We start from the raw sequence: 13,742 nt of genomic DNA, 5'->3' as shown, positions 1-13,742 counted from the left end.
AAAAGCATAAAAACATGCATTGTGTTATTTCTGGGGGTCATTCTGGGCTTTTGCCCTGGAATTTGTCTTTTTTAATTATTTTTCCACCTGATGATGTCTTATTTTTTGGCATATGGATATAAAAATATATGCTATTTCCATTAGGTGCACTGTCACAATCAATGTTGCTGCTAATCATTGACACATCCCAAGCTGCGAAACATCAAAAAACCAAAAAAAAAACCAACTTTTCAAGTAATATGCATGTATAAAAAAATCAATGTTGCTACTAATCATTGACACCCTAGGCTGTGATAATTTAAAAACAAAATCTACTTTGCATTTTGTATGCTGAAAAGAATTCATTTTTCTGCTTTTTTTTTTATTATTATCAGAAAACATAATTGCATCATAACAAAAATGGCATTTGGTTGAAATTCTGAAAATAAATGAATAAATATTAGATATTTATGATTAGGACTGATGTTGGTTTAAAAGTTAACTCAATGTAAATAGAAAATAATATCAGTGTTTAATATTTTATAAAGCTTGATACTGAAAAGCGCATTTTGGGCAAAGAGTGATATGAGTGTGTGTCATATTAAGGACGACACAGTTTGTCCATAACACCTTTGTTTATTGTTGCAAAAAACAAGTAGCATTCAAAACTTCTGCAAAAGTACACAGTATTAACTGGTGATGCATTAATGTGTAAGCATCAATAATGTTGCAGCTGCTGGATTATTTAATCCACAAAAAGACTGTCAAGATTTATTTGTTGATTTCTATTGTTTATTAATCTGTATCTGCAAAGTAACTAACGTTATCAGATAAAGGTTGTGGAGAAAAAAGCTCATTAATAATCAAGTAGTTGATTCACATCTGACATTGAGGCATAGCCCATCTTACTGGTTCAACATCAGTATTCAAAGCTTTGACTATTAGACTCAGACAATAAATGCATTAGTGTCTGTGTCCCGGGCGGCTGTTTTGTCGTCAGAGTGGTTCGTCGTGTGTAATCGAGGATCTTTGTTACAGTACAGACACGCCCAGCGGGTGCGCGTGAGTCTTCAGCGGTGTTTTGTCGACTTTTAGCTGTCAAACTGCTCTTCCGGCGTCCCTTTATGAGATAAAAATAACTTTATAACCCATCACAAGACAACAGTGGAATAACACCTCACACTTTCAAGGATTTACACCATTTTAAAAATGTTTTTATCGACCCCGTGACGCCAGCTAAACTTTAAAAATGCCTCGGATGTTTGTACAGTGTTAGCTACAAGCTAACTAGCTTAACCGGTAAACTTGTCAACAGGCGGATAAATCCTGATGGAGGATGGTGAGGAAACCTCCGCCGAGGTTCAGGCTGTCTGCTCGGATGTCCCGAGGACACCAAACAAGGAGCTGAAGAAACTTTTGTTTTTTAAAGTTTACAAGAGGAGGTGGTTTGTGCTGCTGGTGCTGTGTCTGTTAAACTGCTCCAACGCAACGGTGAGTCCTGCTTACCTGACAGGTGACAAGAGAAAGTTAAAGGCAGCTTTTGTTCACCAGAAAGTTTAAATCATTTGGTTTTCATGGCCGATACAAAAGTTTACATCTTTGGTCGCTATTCGGTAACATTTTCTTAGTGTTAAAAAGAAGTTTGATGGTAGAAAATGACACCGAAACAGGCGTTAACCGTAAAGGGTAAACAACAACAACAACAACAACAACAACAACAACAACATTGTACCCAATGGTGGGGTAAAAAGGGGCTACAACTAACTTTTTTTTTGCTTATGGATTCATCTGCCCATATATTATAGCGAAACATGCTCTGTTTAGGCCTAATTTCCCAAAATATGTATTTTATCTAACACAACAGTCCAAAAATCCAAAGCTATTCAGTTTACTTATCAAATTCCCACATTTAAGAAGCTTAAAGACTAATCTTTGGTCAGTTTGCTTAAAAAAGAATAATAACACGGTTATTCAATCAAAATTGTTGCCAATTAAAAAAAAAAAAGTAATTGATTAATCAGTCAGTCATTGTGACTCCAGGAAAAAAAGTACTCAAATCCTTAATTTGTGGAAAAGTAATACCACAGTGTAAAAATACTGTTACATGGAAAAACAGCAATACATTTTTCCATAACACCATCTGCTACCTATATATTTAATATTTGATTTACCGTATTTAATTTATTTTGTTCATTTTATTTGTTTACTCCTTTTGGGATGTGTGTTAAATTTTCAGATGCTCTGAGCTTTTACTCAGGTGTCAACATTTTTTGGTTAATTTGTCTCTACATATATACATATATAGTGGTATGAATGTGTTTGTACCACTATATAACAAGTAGCATTCAAAACTTTAGTAAAAGTACACAAGTAACAGCATTAAAATATATGCTACTTTAGGTGTCAAAAGTAAATGTACTCATTTTGCAGAGTTGCCATTTTCAGAATGACTTACACAATTATATTAACTAGTGACGCATTAATATGTAAGCATCAATGATGTTGCAGCTGCTGGATTATTAAATCCACAAAAAGGCTGTCAAGACTTATTTGTTGATTTATATCGTTTTCTATATATAAATATAAATATCTATATATATCTGTATCTGCAAAGTAACTATGTTATCAGATAACAGTTGTGGAGAAAAAAGGCGCAGTACAGGCACATAAAATGTATTGAAGTACCTCAAAATTGTGCTTGATCCTTGGCTTAGTGTCTCTCTCGCTCATTAATAATCAAATAATTGAGTCACATCTGACATAAAGGCATACCCCAGCTTCCTGGTGCATGCAGAAACATAACAAATCTCAAGAAAAATAAAATTATGGGACTTTTAAAGTGTAGAATTACAATACCTCCACTTGTAGATCTCTTTATCTCTTTCTGCACAAACCTGTGTCACCACTTTTTATCCATAAGTAAATATATTAGCTGCACCTATAATTACTTGCGTTAACTGGTAGCTTTTTGTCCTTTTCTCAGATATCTGAAATTGTTGAGATTTTTTGGAGGTAAACAGCAGATGTGGTTGTCAGTGCGGGTAGGTGACATGTGGTGCCTCCTCATGTTTTGCTGGAACTTGATCTAAATCCCCGGGGACGTTTCTCTCTGAAAAGCAGAGTGTGCCTGGAGGCGAGCGCGTCGTCTCAGTCATGCAAACGAAGCCCTCCCTCACCTTTTTCCAGCTCCCGCGGGACTCGTCCGCTCTATGGGAGCTATTGTTTCCTCGGAGCTGGTGTCCCCACTCACAAAAGACGCTCAGCTGGCCGAGAGTCATTCATGATGTGGCAAATAGCAGCTGATGAGGCAGTTAGACATCAATCAGTCTGACATTAGCAGCCCTGTTGAGGGTTCAGGGTGGGATTTACAAAAATTGATTTTGGGCTTACAAATTGATTTCGGATGAATTTTGAGTGTCATATGATATGAAAATTATGCTAATGTTTAGCCACAGAAAGCATCTGGCCCACATGGAAAAGGGGTCGACAGATATTGGTTTTTCAGGGCCGATACAGATTATTAGTATTTTAATGAGACTGACTTATATTTTGAACCGATATGCATTAACAATAAATGAAAATATTTCTGTCGAAATTTCAAAATTTGGATTATAACAAACTCCAACACAAAACATTTTTTTAAAATGCTTTAGCAAATGATAACTCAAATCTGAACTTTTCAACATCATATACAGCAAGTTCCCTGCATTTAAAAGAAATAAAGTTCAGTGAAAATATAAAGGTGTGTATATATATACACACATATATATATATATATATATATGAGGCATCAAGGGATAGTCAAACAACCTAATCTTCTTGACAGTCGACCCTCTCCTCTGCAAACAGAAACAGGTCTGCAGAGTAAGAAAAAGTCGAATGTGTGAAAATGTAAAACTCCCCCTGCAGGGGACACAGGACTGGCATTGTGTGCCCAAATCAGCTGACCAGCTTATGTTAACTGGGCTGCATACATTAGGTTTTCATCATTGTTCAAAGAGCAGACATTTGTGCCGTTGTGGTCTCAGTGTTTAGTTTACAGATCACATTCATTCACTGACTTTGTGTATACTAACCTTACATGCTGCATTTCCTCCTAAAAATCATGTTTTTTAGGCAAACTGCTGTATGACAATGCTTTGCTCTGAGTTTATAAGCTCCGGTCACATTTCAGTGTTCTTGACCCGTTTATATGAGTTACTGTTATGTGATGTAACCTGGATGTTGGTTCACTATGTTTACATGCACAGAACAAACCCTTTTGTTTGATTAAGGCAGTGATTTAGATGCATTTACATTCACTGCAGTAATATGGTTACTGTATAATCCATTTTAACAAGACTTTTATGAGCGCTATAGTGAGAGAGAGCATATAGGTTAATGTGCCTGGATTCAACATCGTGTTCTTTAATCCCTTTGCACTGCTGCTATAAAGATTCGTTCCCCATTTGATCTTTTTGTCATGATCATAATAATTATGATGATCAGGATAATAATCTTTATTTAGACAGCAATTTTCAAGGTGAAATGTTTCTGCTGCTCCGTCTGTGCCCAGAGTACGAGTTCTGCTTCGAGAGTGTGGTGCAGTGCAATACCAAGCGCTCCCAAATTACGGTCCAGCTCCAAAAATAGAAAGTCACTTTGGTGGTGCAGATGTTTTGATTGTGGTGAATCTGAATATGTGGGAAACTCTGCATATTACAGCAATCTCTTATTTTCAAGAGACAGACCTCATTTTTAAATAAATGTCTTCATGTTTCTCCCCAGATATGGCTGACCTTTGCACCGGTAGCAGACCAGTCTGCCCAGTATATGAAGGTCAGTCTGGAGCAGATCAACTGGTTGTCACTGGTCTTCATGGTGGTGGCCATACCTTTCAGCCTTGGGACCACATGGATGCTGGACACTGTTGGTCTACGGGTCACGGTACGAACGTCAGAAGCTCATGAGTTATTTGTATTGTAGGCTACAAATGTTTTGGTTGATAATGGAGTATTGAAGTTTGTACTCTACTGTACTCTACTCACTGTTTAACACAGAGCTTTAACTAAGTGATGAATGATTTTAGAAACGTGGAGGAAAGAATCACCCCTGGTCCAGGAGGAAAAGATTTAAGAATTAATCTGTTTAAAAGTTGCTTATGTCTGCTGAAAAGCTTCAGATGGACGGAGGGAAAACAGACTGACACGGAAACAACCAAAAATGAAAACCTGAGAGGTGGCCAGAGATGGCCAACTGACAAGATAAAGAGCTCCATCTAGAGAAACTTTAACTTAATTAAGAGAAAATCTTTTTGATCGGCTGGAAACATCACATAAATCAACTTTTAGTACCAGAAACAGAGGGACGGAGCGTGGATTACGTCTGGAGTCTGTTAAAACGTTTTCACCTCCTGACTCTGCAGATGATTCTGGGAGCCTGGCTCAACATGTTCGGAGCGCTGCTGCGTTTCTTGGGGACGCCTCCGGAGGAGCAGTTTCACTACCGGTACTACTTTGCGATGTTGGGTCAGCTCCTCGGTGCCTTCGCTCAGCCCCTCGTCATCTTCACCCCCACCAAGCTGGCAGCTCTCTGGTTCCCCGAACACCAGCGCGCCACGGCGAACATGATCGCCTCCATGTGTGAGTGATTGTTTGTTATTTTATAAAATGTAACTACCAGGCACATATCAGATACTTCTGTCATCACCAGCAGATTACTGTGAAGGTGAATGTAACAACCTTATCGTTTTGGACCAGCTGTTCGTCAAATCGTTTTTTAAGTATGTAAACTTTGGGGCTTTTTAAGCAGCAGTCAAACGGAAAACTCCTTTTACTGGTTGTGGTTCATCATCAGAGCTCCTTTCTTTTTATAAAACAACACCTGTGGCTGGTGGAATAATGACAGCTGCTTGTACATTTGGGTAAAATTGCTCCAAACTTCAGTGAAAAAAGCCCCAACAATACATCGACTTGTGAATTTTGTGGAAAACAAAGTTGATTAAACAAAGTATTTTATCACTATTTCGATGGTTCAGTTCTTGTGTAGAAAAGAAACACCCAGCTTTTGTCTTTGCATTTCAATGTTGGCCTTAAAACACAAGTTTACTTTTCTGTAAATATTTCAACTTTAATTTGCAGGGGAAAAGCCTTGCTGCCTGATTATTTATTTAATTTTTTTACATGTTTTATTATTTGCCCCATATTCATCATGTTGGCCCCGTTTTTTATGCCACGTATTACAAATAATAAGTAGGAAGTGATTCAGTTTCAGCACGTGCTTTAAAGTGCAGGGAAGCAGAAACATTTCTGCATGTCAGCGGAAAAATAAAGGATGTTTCCTGAGATAAATAATCAGTGTAAAACAATTTATTTTAATTGTAATGTTATGCACTTTAAAGATTAATGAATTATTTCTTAAAGATACATTTTTCATGTATTCCACCTTATTATTTAAGTGTAAAAATAAAACTGACGACTGAAACAGGGAACAGAGAGTGCAGCGAGTCTGCATGGACTCTTAAAACAGGACAGAAACCAGAATAACTCACAATTACACTTCTGCTTTCCCTCCTCAGCTAATCCTCTGGGCATCCTGCTCGCTAACATCATCTCTCCCATGGTGGCTGGAGAATCGAAACAAATCCCCGACCTGGTGAGCTGAACTTCGAGAGAGTCTTTAAATCCACTCATGAGGAGTCTGGTCAGGTTTCAGGTTTAGTGTTTTGTTGTTTCGGACATCCTGACGGGACTTTGCCGCTGTTTTTAGCAAACAAGCGCTGATGAACCACAGACTGTGTAAAAGAAGCTGACGCAGCCTCAAATCAGAAAACACAACCACAATCAGAAAACACAACCGCAAATCAGAAAACACAACCACAATCAGAAAACACAACCACAATCAGAAAACACAACCACAATCAGAAAATACAACCAAAATCAGAAAACACAACCAAAATCAGAAAACACAACCACAATCAGAAAACACAACCACAATCAGAAAACACAACCACAATCAGAAAATACAACCACAATCAGAAAACACAACTGCAAATAAGTTAAATATATAAATATGTATATATAAATAAATATTGTGTTTTGTGATTTGTTGTTGTGTTTTGCACTTCAGGGCCACCGTAATTTTTAGGTCTAGAAGAGAAATTCAAAATAAGACACGCACTTATTTTAGTGGGATCAAAGATGAGCAAGTGCAAAGAGATAGAGATCCGCAGACCAGGAAGCTCCAATTAAAGGACTTTAATTCTGAAAAATAAGTGTTGTTTGGAGCCGGTGTGCTCCTCCTCAGACTCACAGGTTTACCAGTGAGTCGCCGTTGATAACCACGTGACACCACACAGCTGAGGCCCTTCAACCTCTGAATGAGGTCCCAAAATAGAACAGAAATAAACATCAAGGTGAAAATACAAAACAAATATCCTCTGAGGAGCACAAACGCAGGATCTCGTGCTCTGCTCGGAGGGTAAGGAGCTCCCGAATCTCATTGTTTGCGGCACATTTTCAGCTGCGGTTCTTCTTTGAATTAGCCACTGCTTTTTAACTCTACTGCAGTGGGTCACACACGTAACACGCTGCCGAAACGTCACATCCACGGTCCCGTCCTGCCGGCTGTAATGTTTATACGGAGGTTGTTTTGGCACTGTTAGTACCTCAAGTATAAAAGTTACAAATGCATAACAAAATATTAAGCAAACACAGCATATTTCTGAATACAGATGACCTCGTTATTAAAAGTAAAGCGTCCTGGATGCCGAGACGTTTATGGCACGTAACGCTGCGATGACTGAATCTCACTGAGGCTCTTTGTGGTATTTAAACCACCTTCTCTCCTTCATGTTTCCTGTCACTGTCTACTTTGAACTCTCCGATTATGGCAAAATTGTCACAAAAATCAAAAGAAAAGAAAATCAAAGTAAGACATCATTTGGCCCAGAATCAGAGGATTCTCAGGGGGCATTGTGGGATTGCAGCTGCTAATACAGAAAGCTGCAGCAGCTGAACTGTGCGGCTCTGTGTCTCCTCACCTGCTAATGATGATAAATTGCCTTTGATTTCAGGTGCTAACATCCATTTATCATCGCATTATGTGTGTTTCACCCCTTCCTCTAGCTGCTCGCCTATGCCATCCCGGCGTGCATCATCTGTTTCCTAGCAACAGTGGGGATACGGAGCAGCACACCCCCAACGCCGCCGTCGGCCAGCGCCGAGTCCTCCAGCTCCGAGCCGTTCATACATGGGATCAAACTGGTGAGGATGCCGAAAAAGAAGACAAACTAATCACTCTTAACCTGCACCAGACAGATTTGAATAATATTGTACTCAGTAAGTTATTTATTAGCAGATCCCGAATGTTTTCAGGATTCCTTTTTTGTTTGAAGCTAACACAAACTCGATCGACTTTGACACTTCTTCGACTATTAGGAGGCGGCCCTGCCGGCTACCTTCATTTATTTATTATCACCTCATTTATTACTTTCTGAAGATGCTGACATTTTGTTTTCTCGTTGCTGCAGAGACTTCACTTTCCCTCGAGGTTTCTCTCACAAATCCTTCTGTCTGCTCCGTCTGTAGTTACTGAAGAACAAAGCCTACCTGCTGCTGCTGCTGTGCATCGGTTCGGGCATGGCTGTTTTCACCTGCTTCTCCACGCTGCTGGAGCAGATCCTGTGTGTGCAAGGATACACTAATGTAGGTTCACAGAGAGCACGGAGACATCGTCATGATTTACACGAGGGAGCAATAAAAGCCTCACAGACAGCTGTTTTTATAGTAACTGTCACTGTGTGTCAGTAAACTTAGAAGTGGGAAAATTGGGAGTAAAGACATCGGATCATTAAATAAGTTGATTGTATAAATGCACAAATATTCATGTCATCGCTGCAGGAGTTTGCCGGCATTTGTGGCGCTCTCTTCATCGGGTTTGGCATCGTGGGTGCCGGCGCTCTCGGTCTCTACGTCGACAAGACCAAGAACTTCATCGAAGCCACAAAGATCAACATGAGCTTCACGGCTCTGTCGTGCATCGCCTTCTCTGTGGTGAGAACACGACTCAGGAGGAGAGAAACGCTCCACACCTGTTTGTATTTGTAGTTTTTTAAAACAGAGTAAAAGAAAAAAGCTGGACAGAGTTAGGGAGAGTTATTGTTCAATTTTCTTATTTATTTAAACCTTTTAAACAAGCATTCAAACCTCTGAAACTGAAGAAAACTGATTTGATTTCTTTTGAAAACATGGTAAAAAGACCATGAAAAACTTTGCAAGAAATGTTCTGTAATTGTAAAAATTAGTGAAAGGTGGTGAGTATATGAAAATCCGAAAATCAACAGGGAAGCATTATTATTAGATTTTATCGGGAAAAAATAAGGAAATGAGTAGACAATTAAAATTATGCCACAAAAAATCCATTCATAATTATTTAATTTTATTCTTTTTAGTGTTTGCATTTTCTTAAGTTCATTTTCTTATTTTATTATTTTTTTTTTTTACTTTTTTTTGCTTATTTTCAGAAACTTGCTTGCAGATTTTTGAGCCATTTCCTTTAAAGTTAATCATTTCCTTCTTTCCCTTATTTTTAAAAGAAATCAAGCCAGTTTGCTAATTTTGTTTTGTTGCAAAGTTAATTTCAAAGTAATTTAGAGCTGTCACGTTACTGTCAGAACATGCCTTAACAAATGTACTTTTAATAACTCTCAATGTACATGAATAAACTTTCAGAACACACAAACTTCTGAGATTAAAGCAAACTTTCAGGTGGATTTCAGTGTATATTTTCAGCTCAGCGGCTGCTGTTCGCTTGCAGAAGTTTACAGTATATTAATTTTTCATGTCTGACACAAGCTGACGGCTGCAGTGTGAACAGTCAGTGTTTGATGTGCAAACACTTTAAAGTTGCCTTTTATTTATCAGTGTGTTTTGACAGTTACTGTATCTTTACTTTAATGCAAATGCAGCAGCTCAGTAAAGTACAGTACAAATAAAATCTCCCAGAGGTCACACAGAGGACGCCAACAACATAAAGAAAACTCTGTTCTCCTCTCAGGAAGACCTGGATTTATTTACAGCAGAGGAAACACTTTATAAGTAAAATCACGTTATTAAAATAGAAATGTGCCAACACATCATCAAGGCTCAGTGTTGAACGCAGATATTTGTCTTTTTCTCCACGTACACAACTCAGGCAAGGCAAGTTTATTTCTATATCACCCCTCAGACACGAGGGAATGTAAAGAGCTTTACACAGAAATGATCATGAAGTATTTATTCGCCAAAATAGACACATTTTTATTTCACTTTTGTTTATGACGTAAATGTTGTGATGTAATATGACACCTTCAGATCGGTTTCCTACGAGCCTCGATTTCACTAAAATTCTCTGTGCCCCCGAGTACGATTTCCCGTAACACGAGGGCTCGATTTGAGTAAAAAAGAAAGTAATCAAAGCGAGGATTGGAAGTTTTTGGGTAGAAAGTGTACACAGAAATGCAGCTTCTTAGAAGGATTTTAGGAGACGTTAATGCAACATTTGATTTAATAACTGGTGTTCTTCCTCCTCTCAGGTGTCTCTGATGCCGCAGCAGAAAGCCACCGTGGCCGCCGTCTGCTCCCTTTTCGGCTTCTTTGGTTTCTCCATTTACCCGGTGGCCATGGAGCTGTCGGTGGAGTGTTCGTATCCCGTCGGAGAAGCCACATCGGCCGGACTCATCTTCATCTCGGGGTACTGCCCTCTGAGCGCAGCACACGCACACTTTACAGCACGGCAGATTGTCAATAAAATAAGAATAATGTGGATTATTTGAAAAGAGCAGATTGCTACTCAGATGTTTCCCCACATTTCTGCTGTTAAATTCTGTCCTCTGACTGATTTGAAATAAATAGAAATGCAAATGAACTGTTGATTTTGCTCAAAAGAGGAAAAAAATGTAAAATGTAAATTCTGTCTGTGCTGCCCTGATATTTAAAATACATTTTATTTATTCATTTTCAATTTAAAAAGAGTCACTGATTAGTTTAATGTGCTCTGTGAAATGTGTATTGATGACGACTGTTTCCGTGTGATGTCTTCAGGCAGGTTCAGTCTGCTCTCTACATCATCTTCCTTCAGGCTTTAACCAAACGCCTCGCAGAGGTTCCTCTGTCGACCTGCGGGGACGCCGTCCTGAGCTGGAGGGGTAGGTCACATGACGTAAAACCGCCACGAGCGTCTACAAAAGACGTTAACCTCAGTGTGAATCAAAGTCAGAGAGCTCTGCTTTTGATTTGGTTTAAAACACTGCAGTCTTGTGGTGGTTTGTGAGGGTGTGAATGTATTTCACTGACCCAAAGATTTATTGGTCCAAAATATTTTAGGCAAATATATTAAAAAAAAAAGGAAATAAAATACCCAAAAGTGATATAAAAATAAAAAAGCAATAACATTAAAGAGAAGTGACATATTGGAAATAAAGAAAATGAACATGCATTAATAAAATGATTTTTAAATAATAAAAATGAAACGTCAAAACTGAACAATAATTATAACATTTGTGAAAATGTATTAGTTATATAATATATGCATTCCTTTAGATCTGATTTCTGCTGATTTTGAAAGACCATGCGGGCCTCTCATCCAAGCACACACACACACACACACACACACACACACACACACACACACACACACACAGTCAGTCTGTGTATTTTTATGCACATTAATAACTCATTTACAACCTCAAAAATAATGTAATGAGTATATTCGGTGCGGTATGACAGAAGAAGCAGGTCTGTTAATTGTAAATTTGGACTTCTGTTGATGTTGAGTTTCAGTGAACTAAAGTTAAACTTAAATCTGAACATCTGTCGCCCTCAGTGCCGATGCCGGTGATGGCGGGACTGTGCAGTTTCTGCTCGTGCATCTTCGTGATCTTCTTCCACACACGATACAGACGACTGGAGGCCGAGGAGCAAGCGATGTACGGCGGCAAAGAGTGCGACGTCCAGACGACAGACGGGCACGCTCCGAGTGAGGAGACGTGAACCTGCTGACCAGTGACAGACAGAGGGGATTATGGGTGTGACCACTGTTTTCCTTTGGTGCAAAACAGAGCAGGAAGGTAGATCATTTTTTATTTTAGTAACTTCAGATTTAGAGGTAAACACGTTCCTCTTCCTGTTGATTCTTTTGTACGACACTGAGGCCAAACTGTTTTTTTCTTCTGTACGTTGATTTACAAAAACAAACTCTAAATCTGATATTCTTCATCATTCCACCTCTTAAAATAGAAAATATGTTTTCGCAATGCAGTGAAAGATTTTATACTTTTGTACAAAAAGTAAAGTAAATAAGTAGTTTGTAGAGACAAAATCTGTAAATTATTGTTTTCCAGACGCTTTGTTCTTCAGTTAGCCGGGAAATCATTCTCTGAATGGAGGCAAAAACGTAACATTCCTACACTGATCATGTATTTAAGTGATTTTTTTGGATTGCCAGGTGCTTTTGAGATCTTAGAGTACATTTTTTGGACACTTTTCCCCCGTTATTTTGGGATCACATAACAGCAGCAGCTCACACAGTCGTCTGTAGTGAAATCACACTCTACTGTAATCATGCACAAAAAAACAGCATTCGGTGTTTTTCCCATTCCAACTTTAATGACTATGTTGTCTTAAAAGTCTCAAAACGATTGTCATCATCTTCTTTTGTTTAAATAATTTAATAAATTCCTTTTCTTAAACTCGTCACGATAGGAATTCAAATAGTGGAGTGTCATGTATACTGAGACACAAAATCGCTCAGGAATCCGTCCGGAAACGCCAGATAATTCCCACTTTTATGGTGAACTAAACAGATACTTTTATGATAATATAATACGTTCATTATCTTATATGTGTTCCACTATAAAAATGATTGTTTTTTCAACATTTACAAAAGATCGTCTAACTTTTTCTTTTCAAACATCGTGTTTTATGTTACAATAAACAATTGGGCAAAATGAAATTGTCCATCTTCAGTTTTGGTTATTGGGAAATTGGTCTTAAACACAACTCCTATCTGATTCCTAATAAATTTAGGAATATGAAAGGATGCAGCTTTTTGTGTTAAGCGGCAGGAACCCTGTGAAAGCTAAATTTGTGGATTTTGGACCGGAGCACCTGTAAGCAAAAGCAAACTGTTTTCTTTTTAATAACTGTGCCAATGAGCAGATCAACCAAACACAGTAATACTGCTGCACCACATTCTGAGTCTGTGACTGCGGCGTGAAAACGAGACGCCGCTAATGACAGCACTCGACTTGTTGATGCCTTAAATTTGAAAAAAAAAAGCTTCCATCTAAAGGACTGCAGACGTTACAGGTTAAAGGTTGCTGACATTTTGAAGACGGTTGTGGGTTTTGTGCAATTAAGGGAATAAATTCAGCGCTGATTCTGGATAGAAATGACGCATTTGTGTGCCATGTTTAACATGAATGATATTTTTTTTAAGGTAGGACTCGTGAAGACCAATAATAGAGTTGCTTTGTATTTTCCAAAGAGGCAATGTAACGTGTCAAATATGTCCGACCTCACCTCGTATTTTTGCACTTGTTCCTTCTCACCTGTTTCTGAATGCAAAGACTGCAAAAATGAAATGTTCTGTTTTCTGTTTGCATGCCTTAAAATGTCAATAAAATTTTACCTCAGACACTCAGCTCCTTTCCTGAGTTTGATTCTTGTCATGAGGGAAAGTCTTAAACTCTCAACTAAACACTCAAACTGGACTGAAAAACCTCAGTGTCACCAACTCTTTAAGCT

The 13,742-nt window shown here is 38.4% G+C and overlaps 1 protein-coding gene across 1 annotated transcript; it reads left to right on the top strand.

Annotated features, from left to right (window-relative positions):
* Positions 1–1,041: 1,041 nt before the first annotated feature.
* On the top strand, positions 1,042–13,638 carry slc49a3 (solute carrier family 49 member 3). The gene is made up of 10 exons (XM_042493700.1): positions 1,042–1,470; positions 4,747–4,905; positions 5,384–5,600; positions 6,536–6,612; positions 8,085–8,222; positions 8,547–8,663; positions 8,859–9,011; positions 10,532–10,689; positions 11,040–11,143; positions 11,821–13,638. The coding sequence occupies exons 1-10, from the start codon at positions 1,309–1,311 to the stop codon at positions 11,985–11,987; spliced, it is 1,452 nt and encodes a 483-aa protein (XP_042349634.1). The 5' UTR covers positions 1,042–1,308; the 3' UTR covers positions 11,988–13,638.
* The last annotated feature ends 104 nt before the right edge of the window (positions 13,639–13,742 follow it).

The sequence above is a fragment of the Plectropomus leopardus genome, chromosome 9 (assembly GCF_008729295.1).
Source record: "Plectropomus leopardus isolate mb chromosome 9, YSFRI_Pleo_2.0, whole genome shotgun sequence".
NCBI lineage: Eukaryota > Metazoa > Chordata > Actinopteri > Perciformes > Serranidae > Plectropomus > Plectropomus leopardus.
This window is presented reverse-complemented; position numbering and strand designations above follow the sequence as displayed.